Below are 24704 nucleotides of genomic sequence, written 5' to 3'. Positions count from 1 at the left end.
ATTGTAACATTAGATATTCTGACTCAAAATTCAAAACTGTTCTCTTTGCTTAGGATTGCACTGCTTTATTTCTTTCTGAAAAACACTCTGTCAGTGGAGTTGGAATTATATTCAGTGATGGTCTGCCATAGCACTAGTTATGTTCCAAAATAAAAAGTAGTTTATGATACAATGTGTTATATTGCTTTTCTTTTACAAATCAAATTTCTTGAGGGTTATAAAACTAAATAATATTCTCTTATGGATTCCCATAACCCTATATATTTTCCCTTTTTCATTTCTTTTTTCCTACAGGTATACAGAAGAGTAAAACATATATTACATATTTTCTAAGCTTCACAGTGTGATGGAAGATATATAAAGAAAATCAAACATCACTGTAGAATTGTGAATTCTTCTCCTGAACTTTAATAACAGGGCTATGTTACCATTTGCACTGAAATTCTTTTTATTCCTCTCTTTATATTCAGAGCAATCATTGTGGGCGCACATATTGGACCTGCTGTCTGCATCTTTTTTTTTTCAACTTAGTTTGGTCTTTTTCACTGTAGTGCTTGCAAATTTGCATACAGAATAGCATATTGAAGTGAAAACTAATAATTGTACATTTTTGATGGCGGATATGATGGATAGACACACTGACTTACTTCATGCTCCAACCAACTAGATTGTCAGATTGGACATTTCTCCAGTCTCTACATATTGTCCCTTTCGGGTACTTTGTCCAACTTCATTTTGTGTCTTGATTTATAGTTTGCTGTTCCAGTTTACAAATTGTGATTTGATCCTTGTTTGTAATCCTGGATCCTAGTGTGTACTCATTTATGTCTAGAAGTGCTCAAATCCAGTTTGACTGGCATGACCGTCTGCAGTTCATCAAAGCCTCTTGTAAGTCTGTGAAAGGCATAAAAAACATTTCCACTCTGACAAACAATGTGTTTTTGAATTAGAAAAGTGATTGAGCTGTTAATGGCTTTAAAAATATTTTGGGTGGACTCCTCATGAAGACATTTCTCAAACCAATACTAGCATTTAAATCAAAGAGAAACACTCCTTATTTGAAATATTATCTATCCATCTTAATCACTTCTTAAATGTTTGGAGACTTCTTCCCTAATGAGCAAAAAAACATTATGCTTGCCATCCTTCTCTTTGTAATGGATATTAGATTTGGCCAGGCAAGAATATTTTTCATGTTTGTGCCCCAGTGAAGTAACTGCAAAGAATAGTGGTGATTCCAACAAAAGAATTCAATGTAACAACTCAAAATAATATTGCATTGCACAAATAACATATTCAACCAAATGCTCTGATTCACAGCTTTCGGTTCAGAGTATCGTCATTCCTGATATATAAGTATCAAGAATTCTAAGACAGTTTTTGAATTTTGGAAGTAAAATAACTGTATATTTCTGATTAAAACACACAACCGCTTAGACTTTTATGCCCTTTTGTAAATACCATGAACTTCTCACAATTTTAGATATGACTGCAAGGAGTTCTCAACTTACAACCGTTTGCTTAGCAACTGTTTGAAGTTACAATAGCACTGAAAAAAGTGACTTACACTAGGCATGACATTTACAACTGTGGTAGCGTCCCCATGATCACATGATCAGGATGTGGGCACTTGGTAACTGGTATATATTTACAATGGTTACTGAGTCCTGGGGTCATGTGATCACCAGTTGCAACCTTCCCAGTCAGTGTCCAACAAGCATAGGCAAAGGAGGAGGTTGGATTTTGCTCAACAACTGCATGATTCACTTAACAAATGCAGCGATTTGCTTAACCACGGGAAAAAAGATGATTCAGTCAGGTGTGATTTATTTAACAACCACACTACTGAGCAATGAAAATTCTGATCTTCATTGGGGTCATAAGTTGAGGACTTCCTGTACTGTATTGGAAAATGAAACCCAGACTGGGTAAAGTGAAGGAGTATTATATGTCGAGTGGCTTTTAGCATTTTCATTCTGATGTGTCTATATACCATGTTTTCCCGAAAGTAAGGCCTATACCAAAAATAAGCCCTAGCTTCATTTTTTGGGGGTGGGCCTAATAGAAGCTCTATCCCCAAAATATGCCCTAGTTTTGGGGCGAGACACATGCCTAAAAATCAAACTAGGGTGGGGGTGGGAGTATGGAGCTGCCCCACCCACCCCACACCCACTTATCTTGCAGCCAGGCCTCTCCTTGCCGGCCCACTTCTTCTTCTAAAGCCTTTCTGCAGCTAGGCCTGCATTTCTCAATCACAGAACTTTCCGGAAGGCCTGTGCAACCAAGAACCGAGCTATGGATTCAATCCATAGCTTGGTATTCGGCTGCTTAGGCCTTCTGGAAAATGCAGGCCCTAATGCAACTATAGAACTTTGGCCCCAGAAGAAGGACCGGCTGGTGGGGCTGTCTGTGCCAGAGGTGAGGTAAGGCCTACCCTGAAAATAAGACCTGGTGCCTCTTTTGGAGGCAAAAAAAAAAGACCCGGTCTTTTTTTTAAAATTATTATTTATTTATTTATTAAAATTTATAGACCGCCCTACTCCCGCAGGACTCCGGGCGGTTAACAATAAAAATACAGCATTACATAACAAAACAAACAATACAATAACATTCATCCAGGGGTCAGATTTTATAAACCCCAGGCCTGCCGGAAAAGCCAGGTCTTAAGCAGCTTGCGGAAAACCAACACGGTGGGAGCGGTCCTAATCTCCGGGGGGGGGGGAGCTAATTCCAAGATTCCATTTTCATGGAAACATGGTATTACCTCTTTGTTGCAGTTTTCTCAGTTAATAAGATCAACCATCTTGGGGTGTTGCCATTAGGTACCTGATATACTTTCCTAACTTCTTCACTCTTCATGCTATAAATGTATATAATACAGCCAAAGTGGTAATAAGGAAGAAATAGCTGGGTGATAACAGTTATACTTGCACAGATGGACACCTACACATGGCAATATTTTAAGAAGAAAGGCAACCTGCATGACAGCTTTGAAATTCAGGACCATTGATATCCATAGTTGCAAGCCAGCTTGTTATAAACATAGCTATTTTCCTTCCAAGTTTGGCAGCTTTGACAAATAACTTGTCAGGATGCAGAAAGTTATACTAGGATGCAGTAGTACTAGGAAATGTATTTTGTGATTTAAGCAATACCCCTTGGGGTTTGCACTGTCAACCTGTCTCTTATTTATAGTTTTCTCATGGAGCATAAGTTTGCATACACTGCCATAAAATGCAGGGATTATGTTAGAAGGCTTTTCAGAGAAGATTAGAAAAACTTATTGAGGGCATTACTCTCACGCACTTGAAGATTAATTAAATCTTGATATACAGAAACATTCATTACAAAATGCTAAGAATAAGTAAGAGGGCCATCATCTCCCTTTTCTGTTTGAATAACTTCTAAAACAGCCTTCTGGGCCTGTTGCTTTCCAAATGTGGTGTGATTCAATTCCCATGACTCCAAATTATTTGGGTATATTGAAAGCATTCAAAAGGATTGGTGCTGTAAATATAGGACTAGGCTGTGCACAGTCTGATTCAGCCACGTAGTTCATTTACATTCATTTCTTTTCTTCATGGCTTTTAATTATATTGTATTATGTTTCACATGTAGAAGGGCAACAGAGCAAGGTGCTTTTTTCTGGAATCTTCTCATATAATCTCACTTTTTAGCCTGAAGAGATTGAAAGAATATAATGTATGTAGTGTTTTTTCTTCTATTTTCCCCATTTCATAGGTTGGGCTGAGAGAGAATCTGTGGCTAGAATCACCATTTGTGCTTGAGGGTAGATTAAATTTATTTACAGGATCAAATCTGGGTTGGTCACCAGGATCAGAGATTTAGTCTTCCGAGCTTTTGGATTTGTACTAGAGCCCAACGTCAGGGAACTTCTCTTTATCAGAGTGTGTGCTTTGGGCTATTCTGTGTGTGGTATTTATATGGTGCCTGTTGTGTGTGACTTTTTAGATGTTGATTGGGGTGTTGATGATTTATTTAGTATATGGTATATCATACATGGACTAGCAATACAAACACACACACACACACACACACACACACACACACACGTATAAACATTTCATCTAGATTAGTAGAAGCCAATAAAATATAAATGTTAAAATGATTTAGTTCAAGTACCAGTATCTACTCTAGGGCATATAACAACTGAAGCACAGCATTTTTTATATTTAAAAAAATCAGATATTAATAATAGTAATAGTAATAATAATAATAATAATAATAATAATAATAATAATAATAATAATAATAATAATAATAATAATAATAATAATAGAGTTGGAAGGGACCTTGGAAGACAGGAAACCCTATATCATTTCAGACAAATGGTTGTCCAGTCTCTTCTTAAAAACTAGTGCTGGACCGGTAAATGCCCTCAGCTTAAAGCTGGTCACAATGTGATCTACAGTTTGATGGGGGACCCCCGCTGTCACACTGAGGGGAGGATACAATGCTCCATTTATACAGAGAGTCTCGGCAGATGCCATGTGAGGTGGGAATCCTATTCACCAGGTAGACTAGAATCCAGGTTTCGCTGTTGCTAGTCCAACACCAAGACTTTACCACCCTACCTGTGATTTTTTTTCAGGGATTTTTGAAAATAACATTGCATCTAATTGTAGAACTGGAGCAGAAGATATATAATTATGAGAGACAAACAACACTGAGTTTTACCAATTCTAATATAATTAGAGTCAATGCAGCCAGTAAGATTCAGGAATATCAAATAAGACATTCACCAAGTAATTTTATTATAGTTGATTTATTTACACATTGCATTTTTTACAAAAGATTGATTAATATTGCATAAAATCATTGTGAGTGATAGAGAGAGAAATTCAGCAGGGACCCAATACTTTTGCTTGGGATAAATAGATTGCAAACTGCTTTGAGTGATTCACAGAAAATAAAATGATAATTAAATACTGTGTTAGCAGATTTCATGAAACAATTAAGATGGAGGTTTGTGGTTAAGGAAAGAGAGAGAATGCTTAGGAAGCTAGATTTAGGCTCAGGAAACTCAAGAGTTAAGTTCACCCTCAGCCATGGAAATATATTCAAACCTATATGCCTCACGGGGTTGTTGGTGTGAGGTTCAAGTGAAGAGAGATCCCCATATAAGCCAATATAAGTTTCTAGAGAAATTGGATGATGATCGTGACAATGACGATGATGAATTTAAATGATAGCAAAATTAAACTTAAATAAAATTATCAGTGTTATAAAAGGCTACTAATATTAGCATCACATCTACATTATGCAATCCATTCGACAATTGATAAAAAGGGACATAAAACTAAAGTGCTTAACCTAAATAAAAACAAACAGTACTAACGGAGGAAAATACACAACAATATGTCTAGACTACATTAGCAGCAGCTTCTAACCAAGCCACTCCAAGCATATTGCATTCTCTGACACTGATATAATCCAAAACTCTAACCAGAAGTCTGGGTTTTGCCTCAGGGAAAATCCAATGTTGGAGGCCGATCTGTATACTCCATATAGTCAACCTGACAACAACAAGCCACTTCAGTCAGATCAAACTGGAACACAAAATTCTCATAATCTGAGCCAAAAAATTAAAAGAGCACCAAGAGAGGAAGACATGATGACAATGCTTGATCAAAGCTGTATATTATCATTTTTATCAGTCATTGGGAGCTAATAATAAATAGTAATAGCAACCACAGTAACTATGAGCTGTGGTGGTGCAGTGGTTAGAAGGCAGTACTGCAGGTTACTTCTTCCGATTGCTGGCTGACTGCATTTCGGCAGTTTGATTCTCACTGGCTCAAGGTTGACTAAACCTTCCATCCTTCCGAAGTGGGTAAAATGAGGACCCAGATTGTTGGGGGGCAACGTGCTGACTCTGTAAACCGCTTAGAGAGGGCTGTATATAAGTCTAAGTGCTATTGCTATTAACATTTGGCACTATAGAATTATTCCCTCCGTTGTTTTTCATTATCCCAGAGTTGATGGGGAGAAATGAGTTACTCCGTTAGTTTTCAGATCCAAACGTTTTATTCCATTAGTTTCAGCATCAAGGTTGTTTTATTTTTTATTTTATTTTATTTTTTTCCAGCATGTCCAAGTATATTTCTCCCATGGTTAAAGCTTCATAGATCTTACTTCTGATACTTTTTGTTCCTCAAAAACAATAGAAGAAATGAGAGAATGGCCATTTGGTTTGAGGTAAATTCTGTAAAATCAGATTGGATATATGTTTCCTTATAGAATAGCAAACATGGCTTGGTAACTATTAGTGACTAGTTAACCAGCATTGCTGGAATGAATGACATATAGCTCTTTAACAGGTTTGAGAGCTGTGGGCTTAGCAGAAAGTTAAAGGTTTCCCTGCCGGTCATATTTGATTCTAGCTCAGTGCTCATCTCTGTTTCTTGGCCAAGGGCATAAGTGTCCAAAGGCAGTTTCCATGATCATGTGGCCAATATGGCTATATGCCAAAGGCACATGGAATGCAAAGTATTCTGCATTCCCACCAAAGTAACTGCATTCCGTGTGCCTTTGACATATAGCCATATTGGCCACATGACAGCCACATGGTACCTATAATTAACATACATTTGCATGCTTTTGAACTGCCAAGTGGGCTTTAGCACATCTTTGTTATTACTGATGTTTATTAATTTTTAATATTTTTCCATTGGAAAGATGACAATATACATTTGTGTTTTCAGCTTCTAGCTTTTTCAGAGATATCAGAACTTCCTAAATTATTTTTCTCAGACAAAATAATAATCTTGCCTTAGAACAGCCGGAGAGATTACCCTGTAAATCTGTGACTCACACTTGGGAAGATCTTGCTTCCAAGAATATGAATAGGACTCAAGACTGACTGCTGCCAAAATAATGAGTGCCTATAAATAACTCCACAGAACCCTGTCAAACAAACATTGTGATGAGCTGAACTCACAATGGAGCCACAGTGCCAACCTTACTGGCAACTGGTGGTTTCCATTAACAGCACATATTTTTGGCAATGGGAGATCTGAACAGAGCAGTAAATGGAATTTATGAAGGAGTTTTGAAAGAGGAGAGCTGCAGTCATTACAAATAAAATGTACTGATAATTGCTTTTTCATTCTGAAAATGTGCTATCCCAGGATGCCTGGAATAATTTTGCTCAAACATGATTCATTTAAAGAACACCTTACTCGTTTGGCATATCAGTGGTTCATATATTGTATAAAAGGGAGTAGTCTTGAACAGAAATTTTAAGCATAATTTACAAGGTCTGTATTTATGAGATTGGAGTTAATCACCATGGGAAATTTCATTGTGTTTTAGTTAAACTATTTGCTAATGTGTGGTAAAAAAATTTTTTTGTGGGGGAAGTAGTTTTTTACAACAATAATAGTAATAATAAGACACCACAAATCAGTTTACTAAATCTGAATTTCTTGAAAGTATAAGCACAACAATCTGGGAGATAGCTATTGCTAAATATTATTAGTGCTTTCCTCTGTCAGAAATGGAATAAAAAAAGATCCATATTAAACAACAATTTAGTTTTTCAACATAATTTTGTTAAAAATTCTGTTTATGTATAGCCTTATAGCCCTACAGATCAAATCAAGTGTATAGTTGCCATGGGCCTTGCTGCTTAACTGATTTAACTGTTATGGGAAACTCGCCTCAGAACAAAAAGAACATAGAGTATAACCATACAAACTTACAAACCCAGCAGACTTATAAACACTGCCATCTACTGGCTGAATACTTCTGTAGTTGTTGCAATACAAAATACATTCTGACATGTATTCCAACAAATTTATTAACAAAGATTAGAAGGTGGCAACTACACACTATTTTGTGTGTTTTGTGTGTATGTGCTTCTAAGACACCATTGACTCCTGGCGACTGCCTAGATTGGTTCTCCAGTTTTCTTAGAAAGATTGCCATTCCTTTCTTTCTAGGGCTGAGAGAAGGGGAATTGGCCCAAGGTCACCCAGATGGTTTTGTGCCTAAGGCAGGACTACTAGAACTCACAATATTCCAATTTGTAGCCTGGTGCTATACCTATTTACCTGGACTTAAACTCAGTGATTCTGGTTCTGAGTAAAGACAAATAGGATAATTTACAGATTTATCTTTGCTTCCCCCCCCCACTTAATAATAATCTATACATGAAGAAGACCAAATCAAATTTGGATTTACCAGGTAAATTGTGCTGCATAAAAAAGATTTAGTAAAACATAATTTCAACTATAAGAAATATAAAAAAGCAAAGAAATATTGCTTTTTTGAAGAATTTTAACTTTTTTAACAATGTTTTTTCAAGCACGCTTTTTGAAATGTTATTAGTTTTCAGCATTTTTTTCATGTTTTCAACAAAATCATCCCTTACGACCATCAAAAGATAATTTATTAGAAGATGAGTCAATATCTAAGCCACCTTACTTGGAGTACTAATGCAGTACTTTTTAAGACAATATAATATAGAGTTATATAAAATACATAAATAACCTCAAATACCAATTGCAGCACTAAATGGACAAACATCTTTGTGTTGTTGATCTCAGCATAATAAGATTTTGCATTACAAAAGCAAAATATTATCCATATTGGTCAAATTTACATCCAAAGACACAAAGGCATAAAGACAGAAAGCTTTTAAGCAAATGATTTTGCCCACCAAAGTTGCCTGTTGGCTACTTTTTATGAGAACTCATGTATGATGCATAATGTGCAGCCGATCATATTGTGAAGGAACCAAAACATTCCTTATTATTTAATTCTCATACAGTTCAGTTTCTCAAATTAGCCCTGCCTAGTCCTGAGCATATTGTTAAAGCAGATCACTGCAATTTTCTCCTTATTTAAAACCACTTGTAATTGAGTTATATGGAAATTGTTAGATTGAATTTTCAATTGTTTAAAAAGAAATGAAATGACCACAAATGTATATAATTTGATACAAATTGCATTTTTGTACAGAAGTGAACAAGAGGTTCTGTGCTTTGTTAGAAATTTAATGTGGAGCCAATCTGATGATTATGGTTAACCAAAACTTTAAGAACTTGGTCTTTCTTCTCTTATATACAATGTTTAAAAAGTCATTTTACAACAAAACTACGTAAGAAAGATTACAGGGTTGGGATGAAGTGATTTCCAGATTTTCCCCTTTAATCATATGAACTAAATGGCTGAACCATGCAAAAGAATTAAATCAAAGGCAATTTGATTGCATTATTTTTTTAAAAAAAGGAAAGACAGAAAAAAGTTGAAAAAAAAAGTCAGTTGCTAAGTGTTTCTTATTAGAAACACGTACCCTACATATTTTGAAGGTGAGGCAAAACAATTTTGAATACCAGTAACTACCATATCTGGGCCAATTTCTGTATCATGAGTATACCGAAAAGAAAGGAACTTGGCATATTGAAACCATATTTTAAGATTATACATAATCAATTCTCTCTTAAAAGTGACCACAAAATTGGTTTCCTATTCTCTTGATTTCCTCCAGTAAATCTGCAGGTGGTCAAAAACTCAAAAGAAGTCTTTTTTTTTTTTAATCCTGGTGATTTAATAAGGGCACAGTCATTCAACCCGAGTTCTTTCTTATTCTTTGGCAGATAAAGCTTATTTTGGTATACTGGTATAGGCTTTCACGGCTGGCATCCATGAAGTAGAAATGATCTTTCAAGACTAAATGATCCAGTTTTCATTTGTCCTAGTATATTGCCAGTAGATGGGGTTGGCATCTTCAGAGGTAGAGGTACTTCATTGTGTACCTCAGGCAATTGAACAGGGACTGACTGGGCTCTTGTATTTGAACCTGGCAAACTGAACTCTGCCATGGTAATTCAAGAAAGCTGGATTCTGATTGGTTCCGTGTTCATCTCTGAATATTTAAGCCAGTCAGCCCACACAATGAGGCCAATTTCATAATAGTTTGAATGGGATGAGAATCTTGGTATTGTACTGAGCTGACAATTTCTTGTAGGAAATTGAGAATTCTTACCATTTCCTGGAATACTAATAAAATCCACAGTGTCACAAATGATGTATAAGAATGAGAATGTTAACATCTCTGGTTTATGCATCTTTTACATCAGGGTATATGTCTTTCAACAGGATTTGCACTGCTGAAGGGCACACTTCAGAAAGGTCACACTCTCTAAACAGGTGACACTAGAGCTCCTTCTGAGAAGAAGTCTAAGCTTTTAAGGCAGTGGTTCTTAACCTTTTTATACCAGCGACCCCGGTCATAAGGACGCACTGCGCATGCACGGTGCGCATGCGCGGTGCCCCCCACGCACGGCGTGCATGCGCGGTGGCGCCCCATGCGCGGCGCTCATGCGCAGCGCCGCCAGCTGAGAAAAAATGGCGGATCGCGTTGTTTGGCGACCCCCGTAAAATGGTCATTCGACCCCAAATGCGGTCGCGACCCACAGGTTGAGAACCGCTGTTTTAAGGAGTGAATTGGATATTCCAAGCATTTACAAGGCTGAAGTCCCTGATTTAGCTGTTTCAACTTTCTTCAAACCTAACTAAATATGCAAAGAAAAGGTTTAAATCTTTGGCCTTGGGCCACAAAAGAGATGTTGGTCCTGAGATATTTTTAAGTTTGGAACTTAATATATCCATGATACAGATACTTAGAGCTATCTCAACAGCTGAATATTAGCCTTTTTTTTGTATATCTCCTGTAAACAATGTTTCTGGATTGATAGTCGCCTTATGGTAAGATGGGCAGCAAATAAATTTAATAAATAAAATAAAAACAAATAGTTCTGAGATTCTTGTGACTGTTAGAAAAAAATGTCATTAACATCTGTACAACAGATCATGGTCATATAAAAAAGAACCTCTTTTCAAAATTTCTTAAGAAACCCACAGTTGAGAAATACTAATGTTACTCTTAACCAAAATGTCACAAATGGATATACAATTGATTGAACCCTACAAAATGAATCAATTATATGTTCCTTCTCTCTGTTCTTGGTAGGGTTTTTATTCTCAGCAATTATAAAAATATAATCAGATAAACAGAATTGTACAAATGCCAGATAATTGAATCAGATTTATATTTGGAAACATCAGTATAAACTTTAAAGGCATTGAATTGTGTCATCTGTGTCTTCACCAAATTAGTGTTTTTCTAGTAATATTGCTTTAAAGTTGTGTTTGGATTTATCTACATGGTTTAAGCCCATATCTCATCTATCTTTTGAACATTTGACTCCAAATGCATTGTAAATGAAATTGTTGTACCTTTATAACTAAATGAGGTATCTTAACTGGGTTAAATCATCGGTGTACCTTTCAAACTGAATAAAGTAAGATATTTATATTCTACCTACTTGTAATTTCTCCAGCATAGTCCTTTATTGCACCTGTAGCTTTAATTTTTTGATGCAAGAACCTGCTTCTTCTAAAACAAATGGGATGGCATGGATCTGTAAAAGTACTTCAGGCATGATTTAAAGGAACCCCTTTTCATCTGACACTGGTAGAAGGTTGAGAATAAGTTATTAAAAAGATGGGTCTAAACAATAGCATGAATAAAAATGTGTAACAAAAGAAAACTCATTTACTTTTCATAAGATTTGTTATGTAGAATTCTATGATAATTGGCTTGTCAGGTCTCTGCAACATTTCCTTTTGACTTTTCAACTGGTACATATTTTAATACTTCATTTATTAAATTGGCAACTTCCAAAGTCTCTTAGTGGTTTGGAATAATCCAAAACCAGGGCTATTAAAAGTCCAAAGTCATAAAACAACAAAATAGAATAGCCTAAAATAATGATCTATTCTAAAGCTTTCTCAATCTTAAAAACCAGCAAAATGACTTAACTCCTTAACACATCAGGGATTATATACTACAGGTAGTCCTCAATTTAAAACATTCACTTAATGATGGCTCGAAGTTATGATGGTCCCAGAAAAAGTGACTTGGGACCCATCCTTGAAGTTATGATCATCACACCATCCCCATAACCACATAATTATAATTTGGGCACTTGACAACCAACTCACATTTATCATAATGGCAATATTTTATAGTCACATAATCCATGATTTGTGACTTTCCCAGCTAAGGCAATGGAGAAAGTTGAATTGGCTTAATGACTGCAGATTTCATTTTATAATTGCTGTGATTTGCTTAATGACTGCAGTAAACATGGTCATAAAATTGGGTCTGGTTATATGGTGACTTATTTACATCCCTTAGCAACCAAAATTCCAGTCCCAATTGTGGTCATATGCCAAGGATTGTCTATAGAGTCTTGGAACCACAAAGTTAGAAACCCTTGACTCTAATTCATTACAGGAAAAGACCGGAGCTTTAGATGAATTTCCTCAGATGATCTCAGGCAATTTGGATTTTATATATATACTTCCACCTTCCCCCCCTCCATGTCCGTCATTCACATTCACGTTGTCATCCTCCTTACCGCGGAGCTTCATTCTAAATATCTTGCCTTGGCCCCTGTTCTCCAGTACCTCCCCCTCATCAGCACATTTGTCAATCTCACGACTGCTATCCCTTCCAACACTTACTTTCCCCCTTTTCCCACTCCTAATGGCCACACTTCCTGAGATGTCATGGAAATCAACCCATAATTCCCGCTGCCTCAACCAGGCCGCCGATACGGGATGTACTCTCGGGCATGTCTGCTTCGTCATCCCCTCAAGTCAGCTCCTCCCACCCTCCCCACACAAGGGGTTTGGTGGAGTCCTTGATCCGTTGGTCGTCTCTTCTTTACTATCCGTCCGTTTCCCTGCTCCTCGGGAGCGCGTAATCACCCCCCAGGTGAGGGGGTCCTCTGGTCCTCGATTATCTCCCCCTTGCATGTTCCCAGGGGGTATTGCTCCTCCCAGATGTTTCGGGAGGTGCGGGGAGACCCCCAACTTATAGGCTACCACCTCTTTGTCACTCCGTGGTCTCTCTGTTCTCCAGGGTATACACATGCTTCCGAGGCAGAGATGGGGTGGCGGTGGAGGTAGCGATGGGGATGGAGGCGGTAGCGGGATCCCTCATGTGTTGATTATCTCGCGTCTGAGTGCGTATGTGCGTTGTCGTCCCTTCTAAACACCTCACATGGCACGGGGAAGCATCTGACCCATTAGGGGCTAGGTCTTTGATGTCAGTAGGTTTCCTCACTTGTTGCGAGTGCGTGCGTGCCCTCGTAGTTGGGAGGTTTTCCAGCTGTCGGTTGTTCCTTTCCTGGATGTTCCTGAATCGTTGTAATGGGGGGCTCATCTCCATGTTAGATTGTTTCCTTCAGGATGGTCAACCACACATATCCCATGCCCTCAATGTCACATGCGCCAGGCACAGGTCTACATGTTGATTAATGGACTCTCCGTCCGATAGCCAGGCTTCCTTGAGTAGCCGGTCCCCTTTTGTACTATCACTGGCAATCACCTGTACATTGTCAAAATCAAACTTATGTCCGGATTCTGCCATGTGTGTCCAGATTTGGGAGTACTGTTCCCCTCTTTTTACGGCCAGCCTATGTTCATGGATCCTGGTTTTAACTCTTTTTGAAGTTTCTCCCACATAGTTGCTAGGGCAATCCTTGCAACCGATCTTATATACGATCCCTGATTTTTCTGCAGTGGTGAGTGGATCCTTAGGTCTCATAACCTTAGACCGTAATGTCTGGTTAGGTTTGCGTGCCACTCTCACATTGTAGGGCACCAACAACCTAGCTGTGGCCTCCGAAACATTACTGATATAGAAGAGGGTAACACGGAGTGCCTGTGATGGTAATTCTTCCATCCGTGGATTACCCGGGGGTCTGGATAGCATACAATGGTGCTTAATAAATTTCGTTGGATAGTCATTGCATCTACATACATGGAAAAGATATTTTCTTTCCTCTATTCTAGCTCTAGCTGTGTTGCAGTGGGAGTCTATTCTCTTAAAGAGTGTTCTAATACAGCTGATCTTGTGGGCCACAGGATGGTTACTGTCATGATGTAAAATCCTATCAGTATGCGTGGATTTATGGTGAACCTTGGTCCTCAGGGTTCCATCCGATTGGCGGTGGACCAAGATGTCCAAAAACGCCAACTTGCCCTGGTGTTCTTCCTCCTCCGTAAACTGTATATCCAAATATACTGAATTGAGTATGCCCACAAAGTCAGCTTTTTGGCTCCTTTTGATGACCACAAATGTGTCATCTATGTAGCGGGCCCAAAATTTAGGACAGTACCGGGCCTAAAAAGGAAGGTGGTTTACCCCCTGGTTTACGGACATATGAGGAGGGGGGAATGGGTAGTAACACACACACAAGCAAGAAAAGTAAGGAAAATGCAGTTAGTGACACGGAGGCTACGACCAAAATGCAGATTGGTTGGCTAGGACCCATGATGAGATCTAAGAGTTGGGCGCAAACGGCATCTCACCTATAAATGAACTCCCTCATCGACTAGAATGTACCCTGACGATGTTGGCAGCCGCCAATGAAAGCTTGGTGTTTTATCGAATTAAAACTTTTATAGTTTTGTAATTTTCCTGGTGCTCGTGCTTTTTAGCTATTTGATATGAATACACCCAGGAATCATTCTTTTGTTTTCAATATTGTTGTATGTATGTATGTATGTACGTACGTATATATTATTTACATTGTGTACATTTTTAGAATGCTTTGGTTCCAAGCATTTTGTTCCACTTTTCCCTGACAGCTGTGTTGTGAAGTGGAGGTGTAAGTCAAGCTGTCTGAGCAGAGCAAGACACACCTCTGAAGTGGGCCCAACTGATGAGAAAGCTCAAATGCCAAATGAAAAAGCTCAAGACTGAGGAAAGGTGGGAAAAAAGGAGAAAAATCCACAAATGGCATCAATTCTCTCTCATTCACACCAGCACTTTGCTGTGGCCTGTTGACACAAACCACTCTCAGGAGTTGAGAGAAAATGGTAACAACAGTATTTGTGTACCTGTGTGTATTCAATTTTGCCACTGCAACATATTCTCCAATTTTACTCTCACAATCTGATATTGTCAGCAAGGTTTCTCTTTTCCAGCATTGTGCCAAGTTTGTTCTTGCAGCTATCAACATATATCTTAGTAAATTGTGATAATTTTCATTCATGTTTCTGGAAGAATGTTTCTGTAACATCTTATACCAATTTTCCCTTAAATTATATTTTGGAGTGAATATAATGGACTTTTTTCCATAACCTTTCTCATTGATTTACTGTAATTGCTTGTTTGAAGTTTTGCATCTATTTTAATCATGCAACTTTTGATTTGTTGAATCTTTATATTCACAGGGTAGACTCAGTAGCAATTTGTAAATAGGTCCTAATAATTCATATGAGAGTTTCAAATTTTGTTTCTTTCTCAAGATAATTTTTTTGTTCTTACCAGTCCTCCAGATATTTTTCTGACATTAAAATTAATGTCATTTGGAATATAAAGTTTCTCTTGGAATCCTACATCTTGCAAGATATTTATTTCCATAATTTATTTTCTCTGTGTGTTCTTTTCAAATAGAATTTTAGGTGTTTCACAGAATATTTTGCTGTCTCTCAGCCAGTTTGTTTTTCCACAAAGTTATCTTCTTCAGAGGTTAAATGTCTCATTATTATCTTAGTTTTCTTTTCATTAATTTTACATCTAGCAAGGCAGCCAAAGTCTTTGATTACTTGCATCAAATGTTATATGTAACTTTGTGGTTGTATTATTGTTAATACTGTTGTTGTCTGCATAGCGTTTCATCTTGCATTCATCTCCTCAGATTTTAATTTAATTATTTGTCTATCTGTCCTCATTTGGTTTGCTCTTTACACTTTATTCTTTATTTTCAAAAGGTGACAGTGGATACCTTCACTTGCACCGTCACCTATTTGCTTGCAGAGAGTGTTTCATTTGCTATAATGTTTGCTAGTTGCCTTTGATATATTTCTCTACTCAAACAAGGTTTTGAACTCAGGTTTCCTGTTCCACATTTCACTGCATCAAGCCTGAAGCCTAACAAATATATGTGCACAGGTCAGGAGCTACAATCTTTGTAATTACTTTGAAGTAATTGTTCAGGGTTTCAAGCTGTGTAGGGCTACCATGTGTGATAGGAAAAGGAACAGCAGAGAAAAAGAAAAAACCCACACTATTATTATAATTTGCAGTTTTATCCTATGTTTATAGTATATATGCCTCAAGTGGAGGCAAGAAAAAAGAACTGTATGAATTGAGGCTAAAAAACATGGCAATTTTAAAACAGTATGTAGTACATGATAGTGTAGGCCATAAATGAATGGAAATTCCAGCCTGCATAAGTAAAACCAATTTGCAACTAACAGCTACTATTGGTGAATCAGCAGCAAGATGAATAATCTTGATAAGACTTCCCTGACATGGGATCTTAGAGGTGTGTTGTTTTATAAAGTTCATTGTCCCAAGCAGGAATAAAAAGAGATGAGTTTTTTTTTTTTTTAAATTGTGAATTTGTCAGTTTTGAATCCTTCATCTTGTAAAACTGACTGGTCACTTTAAAATGCCCAAATGAAAAAGGAAATCATGGATTTTCTGAGATAAGAAGACCATTGACTTCATTTGTATCCAGAGTCTATTCTGTAATGCATTGCTACTATAGATTCTAGGATGGGATTTCCAGTACATTCTCTGACTTAAAAGATCTACATAAATTTCTGGACAATCTGCTTCAACTTTCCACTTCACATGGTTGCTGTCCAAATGTATTCCATTCCATTCACCCATGTTCAAGGGGACTTCACAGTTGAATTTAATTTTTATTTTTTTACATCTCAATGTGAGCATGCTTTCCTGAGGTGTTTTTCAAAGAAAGAAAAAAGAAATTTAACAAAAACAATACAGAAAACAGAATTGCATACAGAAAGAGCAAGGAAGAGAGTAGATCTATGCAAAGGGATAAACTCTGCAAGTACACCCTATGGACGCTAGATGTTTATTCTGAAGTCAGTTCTGTCTCTCATATTCTGAGATGCAAACATTTAAGTTTTTTTTAAAATACGGATAAGCTGTGGAATACTACTGTGTGTTTTGGAAGGCGGAAGAATGTGTTTATTCTTTGATATTGAAGTGCAGGGACACCAGAAGAAAAGAGAAAGAGAAGATAGGCACACAAAGGTTTATTATATTTCTTTTTCAACCCTGTCTCCAGATGACTGGATGAGATAAAATATCTGTAGAGCAGAGTTCCCCAACCTTTCTGGCTTTGTGGACTGGCTGCGGGGGGAGGGAGGGAATGGTTCCGTGCAAGCAGCGGGCAAGCACGTGCATGCGCAGCTCCATTTGTGCATGCAGCGGACATGTGTGCCCAGTGCGCATGCAAGTGAGAATGTGTGCACCTGCCACTTCTGCGACCCAGTTCCAAAGGGCTCAAGGCCTGGTAGTGGGCCATGGCCCAAGGGTTGGGCACCCCTGCTGTAAAGATACAGTTGAGTGCCTTTTCTGGCTAACAATTTTCAAAAAGCAATCAGCATTTAAGCTTAGGAGATAATCAGTTTTTAATTTCCTATACTATCTTAGGTGAATGGAACATGCCCACATATTTTCGCCCCATAACTCTCCTTTTTTGCAGTGAGGCTGCAGTTCTAATGAGCTCTCCCCCTTCTTTGTGTGTTTTCTTCCATTTGCCCATGTTGTGTTCCACAGCAGCTAATGACTGATGTCAGACCTTGGAACAAACAGCTGTTGATCTTATTGTTAATCCTAACCTTCCCTACATATATATGGTTATATCTGCTCATCTTGCAATCTTTAATCAAATTTGGTGCAATATTACTGGTTTTTATCATATATTTTTATTTTATTCAAAACAAAGTTAAAATATAAAAGTCCCCCCAAAAGAAAAAAAAAACATAAAACAATCAAAACATTAAAAAAGAGGCCAACACATATTATCTACCCCTAGTTGAATACTAATTAATACATTATTGCAATATTAGTTCCCAGCTCTTGTGAAACAGGCCCTCCCCAAATTTTTAAATTACTAAAACTGTTTTCAAATTATTGAGCCATCTTTTATAAATTATATTAGTGACAACATTGTTAGCGAGAAGAATAAGATATAGGACAGGACAGGATAGAATAGAATATTCTTTATTGGTCAAGTGTGATTGGACACACAAGGAATTTGTCTGCGGTACATAAGCTCTCAGTGTACATAACAAACAACAAAGTGATAAGTCATACATCATAAATCATGAGATACAATCATAAATCATAATAAATAATGCTAAAAACAAAACACATTTAAAGTTTCAAAACTCTCTGTTAACAAATTGCTATTGTAATCCATTCATAGAAAGTGCAATATTACAGAGAAAATTTACCTCTGCAATTTCTCCTAAAATTAATAAGGTTCCCTGATCATGTATTCCTTTATTTAATTGTCAACCCCCATCTAATGTCTTCTGTTTCAGTCTGTTAGTAGCAGAAGAGGTGGGTTGGTTAGATGGTATGTGTACAATTATTGCATTACAAAGTTTTAATTCATTTCTTTTTTAATGCATCCATAATTGCTAATATATAACATATGAAAATAATTGGCATACCGATAAGGAATTCCTGACAGTTTAGAGTCTAATTACAACATTGCACAGAATGTTACCACTATGAATCAAAGCTGATGCTGGAAATGTGCTCGTGAGACTAATTTGGCAGAGGAATAGGAAGCATTTCTTTCTTCATTGTGATGGACGTAGAAAAGATCCTAGGTTATATCTTAAGTATTATTAATAAAAAAAATGTGCAAGAAAGTTACTAGTAATAAAGCTACCCAGTCCACCCAAGTGAAGAATTATTGGTAAAGTATTGGATTCTCTTGGTATCATGAGCCTTATTTGTTAAAAAGATATATTAGGGCAAAAAAATGAAAGGGGTAGCTCTGCATACAATAGTCCTCGACTTACAATAAGTTGTTTATTTATAACCTAGATATGAAGTTACAATGGCCACCCCATTCTTACCCTGCGTGGTCAAGGGATTGCATTTTGTGGGCTGGGCAATCACGATCACATGATCCTGATTTACAACAATTTTTTTTTACTGGAAACTGGCATTTACTTCCAGTTTCTAGCAAAATATGCTCATTGCAGACAATGGGTTTGCCTAACAACCATGGCGTTCACTTAACCACTGGATTCACTTAATGTGATGATTTGCTTAATGATTGCCACAAAAATGTCACATTGCGTCAGTCACATGATGACCCACATCCTGGGCATGACTCATGACCATCATTCTGGGCTCAATTATTGTCATAAGTTGAGAACTATCTATGCAGGTGGTCCTCGACTTACACAATTGAGCTCAACATTTCTGTTGCCGAGACAGTTGTTAACTGAATTTTGCCCTATTTTACGAACCCTCTTGCCATAGTGAATCACTGCAGTCGTTAAGTGGGTAACAAGGTTGTTAAGTGAATCCGGCTTCCCCACTGACTTTGCTTCTCAGAAGGTCACAAAAGGCGATCACAGGACCCCAAGACACTGCAACTATCATAAAAATGAGTCAGCTGGCCAAACGTCTGAAATTTGATCATGTGACTATGGGGATACCGCAAAGGTCATAAGTGTGAAAACTGGCCATAAGTCATTTCTTTCAGTTTCATCGTATCTTCCAGCAGTCACTAAACGAACGGTTGTAAGTCGAGGACTACTTGTATTATAAGTGCTCAAATGCTTGTAACCAGGCATACTTAAAAGTATTTAAAATTTCTGGGATTTAGTACCAGTTTGAAAGGAACGGAATTTATCATAGAGTTTGCCGAAACTTTCAACTAGTTCTTCAGCAGCAATGACGAGTGTATTGCTCGGTTCCGTTTAAAAGTGAGACAGTCGTTATTTTGGCAAAATAACAGGAATGTTGTGTTTTTCCATGAAGAAAGATGCTTGGGCTTGAAAGCTAAACAAGGTCAGGCCTGGTTGGTACTTGGAAGAGAGGCTTGGGAAATATAGCACAGCAAATCCCTTCTTCCAAGACAACGCCATGGTTGCTTGTATGTAATCCCAAGCGTCAAGCTTGACTTAAAGATTTTACCAGGATACAGGTAGCCCTTAACTTACACCCATTTGTTTAGCAACTGTTTGAAGTTACAACAGCACCGAAAAAAATAGAAAAGCTCTTGCACTTACGACCATTGTAGCCTCCCCATGATCACATGATCAGAATTCAGGTGCTTGGCGCCTGACATGTATTTATGTCGGTTGCAGTGTTGCGGATTATATGGTGACCATTTGCAACGTTCGAGGCTGGCTGCCTTCAAGTCAAGGGGGAAAGCCAGTTTTGATTAATGACTGCATGATTCACTTAACCAATGTAGTGATTCACCTCACTGTTGTAAGAAAGGCTGTAAAGCCAGGTATGACTCACTTAATAATTGCCTTGCTTAGCAACGGAAATTTTGAAAGTCGAGGAAGAGCTGTGTAGTAGAGTACTTTAATATATTGCTTTATATCAGTGGTTCTCAACCTGTGGGTCGGGACCCCATTTGGGGTCGAACGACCATTTCATGGGGGTCGCCAAACAAGGCTGTCCGCCATTTTTTCCCCCTTTTCTTTGGCCATACCCCTGGCACCCGGTGATGTGTAAGTGGTTGGGGGTCACCACAACATGGGGAACTATATTATGGGGTCGCAGCATTAGAAAGGTTGAGAACCACTGCTTTATATGATCATTGAAGCACTGACATTAAGAGCTGTGGCGGTGTAGTAGTTAGAATGCACTCCACAGTCTGGAGTTTGATTCTGACAGGCTCAAGGTTGACTCAGCCTTCCATCCTTCTGATGTCGGTAAAATGAGGACCCAGATTGTTGGGGGCAATAGGCTGACTCTGTAAACCGCTTAGAGAGGGCTGTAAAGCACTATGAAGTGGTATATAAGTCTAAACTGCTACATTTAACATTATGAGGTTTATAATGTGAGATTTTGGGGGGGTTATATTTGGTTTGGTCTCCTTATAAGCGGAGGTCAAAAACTATAGGGAAAGCCTTCACCACTGTTGCAGTCTTTTCACACTGCTTTGGAAGATAAACTCGGGGATTGCCAAAAGCTCGTTTCCTAGGTTGAAGCAGAAGCTTGGACTTTTAGAATAAATTCCCCTTTGGGGAATGTTTGCATGACTATTTCTGTACAATCTCGGCAGAACACCATGTGAATTAAACTTAGATCCGTTTTTCATTCTTAGTTTAAAATCCTTGCTTTGCATTTTGAATAGTGGAGTAAATATCTATAGAAAAGAATATTTGTAGTTCAAGGCTGAAATGAAGGGTCCTTTCTGAGCTCGGCTGTAACAGCATCATTGTTAGTTGGGAATGGGATGTGCTCTCCTTTTGCATTCTAGTGGCTTGCACAACCAGTATTGGTGGGAATGGCCTTGTTGGTCCTTTTGTTAGCATGTTTGGCAGTTCCTTGTTTGGGGTATTGTTTATTCTTGATGGTTGGTTTGATGTTAATCTTGCTGTTAAACTCTGCCCATCTGGGAAATGATTGCTGATGAGGAAGTGTTTTGGTCTTTTTGTTCCCTTTTTGGCTTGTTGATTGTCTCTTTTGCACAGTATGTAGATGTTGTTTATTTTTATGTCCCTATTAATGGCCAATTTGTCAGCGTGCCAGGCCTCCAGGTATTCTCTAACATTTTTGAAGTTGGCTTGGTCTAGGATGGTTACAGTTTCCCAGTAGCTATCTATGGTTAAATCTGTCTATGTGTTGTGAAATTAAGGAGTTTCCATCATGTCTTCTGAGTGCTAGTGGTGTTCTTGGAAGCATTCTGCTAATCTTTTGCCTGTTTGTCTTATATAGTGGCTGTTGCAGTCCTTATATATTGTAGATCAGGGGTCCCCAATACCTGGTCCATGGACCGGTACCAGGTTGCGGCATGCCAGCAACTGGTCCGCACAAACAAGCAAAGCCTCATCCACAGGATGCAGGTAGCACAGAAAATCATGCACTCTCCAGTCCATGGAAAAAATCTCTCTCCACAGAACTGGTCTCTGGTGCCCAAAAGGTTGAGGACCTCTGTTGTAGATGACTGCAGTTTTTTTTTTCTCTCTGGGGCTACTGGGGCTTCTGGTTTATTTAGGATGTTTTGGGAGGCTAAGTAATATCTTATTCATACTATATCTCCATAAATAATAAGATTCAGGAAATGTCTGTTTAGCAAATTTCATGTGACTATTGTTTGAATTCCCCATTTCTATCTTCATCAAGTTGTCATTGTCTAAAGAACTCCTTCACAGGTTGACACCTACATGACTCCTTCACAGGTTGACACCTACATGACAACACAATAGAAGACAACAATTAGGAAGCCACTAAACATATAAGCTATATTTCAATTAAATTGCATTAAATCAGATTTAGAATTCTGAAACATGCTTAGTTATTTACTGCATAGAGAACGCTAGTCGATATTCTAAAAAAGATATTTTTGTAGGATTTTTTCCCCTCAAAATGTAGAGCAGTGGAATGTTGCTATGGATACTATATCCCAAATTATATGCTGTAATTAGATTGTGAGATACTTTCAGGCAGATATTTCCACATGCTCCGGATACTCTTTGCAAAGATGCAGTAATTTCATGGCCATATAAGTAATTGTCATCATGCTTTATTAGCAGCCTGTATTTTATCTTTTCCATTTCTTTTTCTTAAGAAATAGAAGAAAAACATATAACTAGAAGTGCCAATTTTGAAAGGTGTAGATATTCCACAATTTTTTATCCCCCAAATTAGAAAGGGTGGCAGCTTTGACATCATCAGTGATATTCACTGAATCTTCTGCCTGTCCCATAGTCAGATTTGCAAGTAGTTTTTTGTTTCTTTTTTACAATTAAATATTAAAAGTTCTTCCTTTTGACATTATTTTTATATACCTTGTTTCTATTTCTATTTGGGGTTTTTTTCCATTCCTTATAATCACATTACTGCCAAAAATATTGTTTTACGTTAAATGTATTAATAGATAACCAACTTACAGATCATATAAGTGTTTTCAGTATGCTCATATGACAACATTGCTTTTAAGAAAATGGGTCTTGAGATTGTCTTGCTGCACTTTATGTGCCTTTTGATTTTGGGTTTGGAGCAGCCGTATTTTGACTTTCAGGGTGGTCTTGAGTTTAAAATCCAACCTTGCATAGCTTGGGATAAAACTAGGCTGTGGTTATGCTTCTGGTCTGCTCTCTTTCTGTGCTTTGTATAACATTGTTTACTCCAAAAGGGAAGAGCTTGATGAATATTTATGTAAGAACTTGCATCAAATAATTGTTGTTCTAGTACAGCGTTTCTCAACGTTCGTGTGACGGCGACCCCCGTCACACGAACGTGCTGTACATGCGTGGCGCCGCCCCATGCGCGGCGGCACCCCCATGCGCGGCGCGCATGCGCGGCGGCGCCCCCATGCGTGGCGCGCATGCGCGGCGGCGTCCCCTGAGGGGGTAAAATGGCGGATCGCATTGTTTGGCGACCCCCGTAAAATGGTCGATCGACCCCAAATGGGGTTGCGACCCATAGGTTGAGAACCGCTGTTCTAGTACATTTGATTTGAACATTTGTTCAAACCAGGGCTGACCAAGTGATATTCTTGAGGTTCTGCCTCAGTGTCCGGAAACTTTCGGGGTCTGGATGGGGAAGAATAGGCTTCATCTCCACTCTAGTAACACTGGATGATTGTGAGTTTTGAGGTTGCCCAAGATCCATTGATTTTTCCAACCTTTATCTCTGAATGGGGTAGCATCCCATTCAGAGCCCTGAATGAAGCCCTGAATAAAGAGCCCTGGCAGTGCAGTAGTTAGAGTGCAGTATTGCAGGCAAACTCTGCTCACAACCTGGAGTTCGATCTTGATGGATCTCAAGGTTGACTTAGTTTCCATCCTTCTAGGGTCAGTAAAATGAGGACCCAGATTGTTGGGGGGAATATGCAAGTAATGCTTAGGTTGTAAACCACCCAGAGTATTGTAAGTCTATATGCAATCATCATCCCCTCAGACAAAGTTTATACAAAACTTGGAGGTCCTTTTGAAGTCATTCTTGCTCACACTAGCTGGACTTTTACACAGGTCCATCTTATGCACCCAATGCACCCATTCCTAGACCATGAGGCCCTACTTGTGCCTTTATTACGTTCCAGTTGGATTACAAACACAGCCATATCTTGGTACTTGACTGCTTTGAAACTCATTGAATTTGGTGCTTGACATATTTTAAATAGAAAATGTTGTCCCATTACTCATTTTTTGTTTGGTACTCAATGTGCAAGCTAAAACTTGTCAGTGTCGGTTGCCTCATAACTCGCTACCTTTTCCAGCTGAAACAGAGGATCCCATGTTAGTCACGTGGTAGCTTTTGCCTTGTGCATATCCCCTTGGCAGTCTTATCTTAGCTTCTGTGGTCATTTTGTGTATTTTTGGACATTTTTTTCCTCATCAGTACAGGTAAAGTGAAATTTTTATTTTATTTAACCTAAGCATTTATTAATTTGTAGGTTTGTTTCTCATGTAAAGTAATGATATAAAACTCCATCTTTTTGCGCATTGCCTTAAAATATGCATTGTATTTAGTTTGGCATTGCATTGAATTGATTTACATTATGGGAAAATGTACTTTGTTTGGTACTCATTTTTGGTATTTGTCACACCTCCCAGAATCAATTAACGACGAATACCGAGGTGTCATTGTAGTACTCGACTTACAACCCCAAATGGGAGAAGAA

General features: G+C 38.1%; 1 protein-coding gene across 31 annotated transcripts in view; it reads left to right on the top strand.

Moving 5' to 3' along the window:
* MAGI1 (membrane associated guanylate kinase, WW and PDZ domain containing 1) overlaps positions 1-24704 on the top strand; it is a 510767-nt gene that overhangs the window by 334843 nt on the left and 151220 nt on the right. The window contains exon 1 of one of the 31 annotated variants that reach the window (XM_039328722.1): positions 14768-14922. The exons of the other annotated variants lie outside the window; for them this stretch is intronic. Coding sequence (XP_039184656.1) covers positions 14787-14922 — 136 coding nt within the window. The 5' untranslated portion in view covers positions 14768-14786. Of the gene's footprint in view, positions 1-14767; positions 14923-24704 lie in introns of those variants that run through there. 31 annotated transcript variants of the gene reach the window in all.

Source organism: Crotalus tigris, unplaced genomic scaffold, assembly GCF_016545835.1.
Source record: "Crotalus tigris isolate CLP2741 ecotype Arizona unplaced genomic scaffold, ASM1654583v1 scf7180000024383.4638030, whole genome shotgun sequence".
In the NCBI taxonomy this organism is placed as follows: domain Eukaryota; kingdom Metazoa; phylum Chordata; class Lepidosauria; order Squamata; family Viperidae; genus Crotalus; species Crotalus tigris.
Note: the sequence above shows the minus strand (reverse complement) of the source record. Positions and strands in the feature narration are given on the sequence as shown.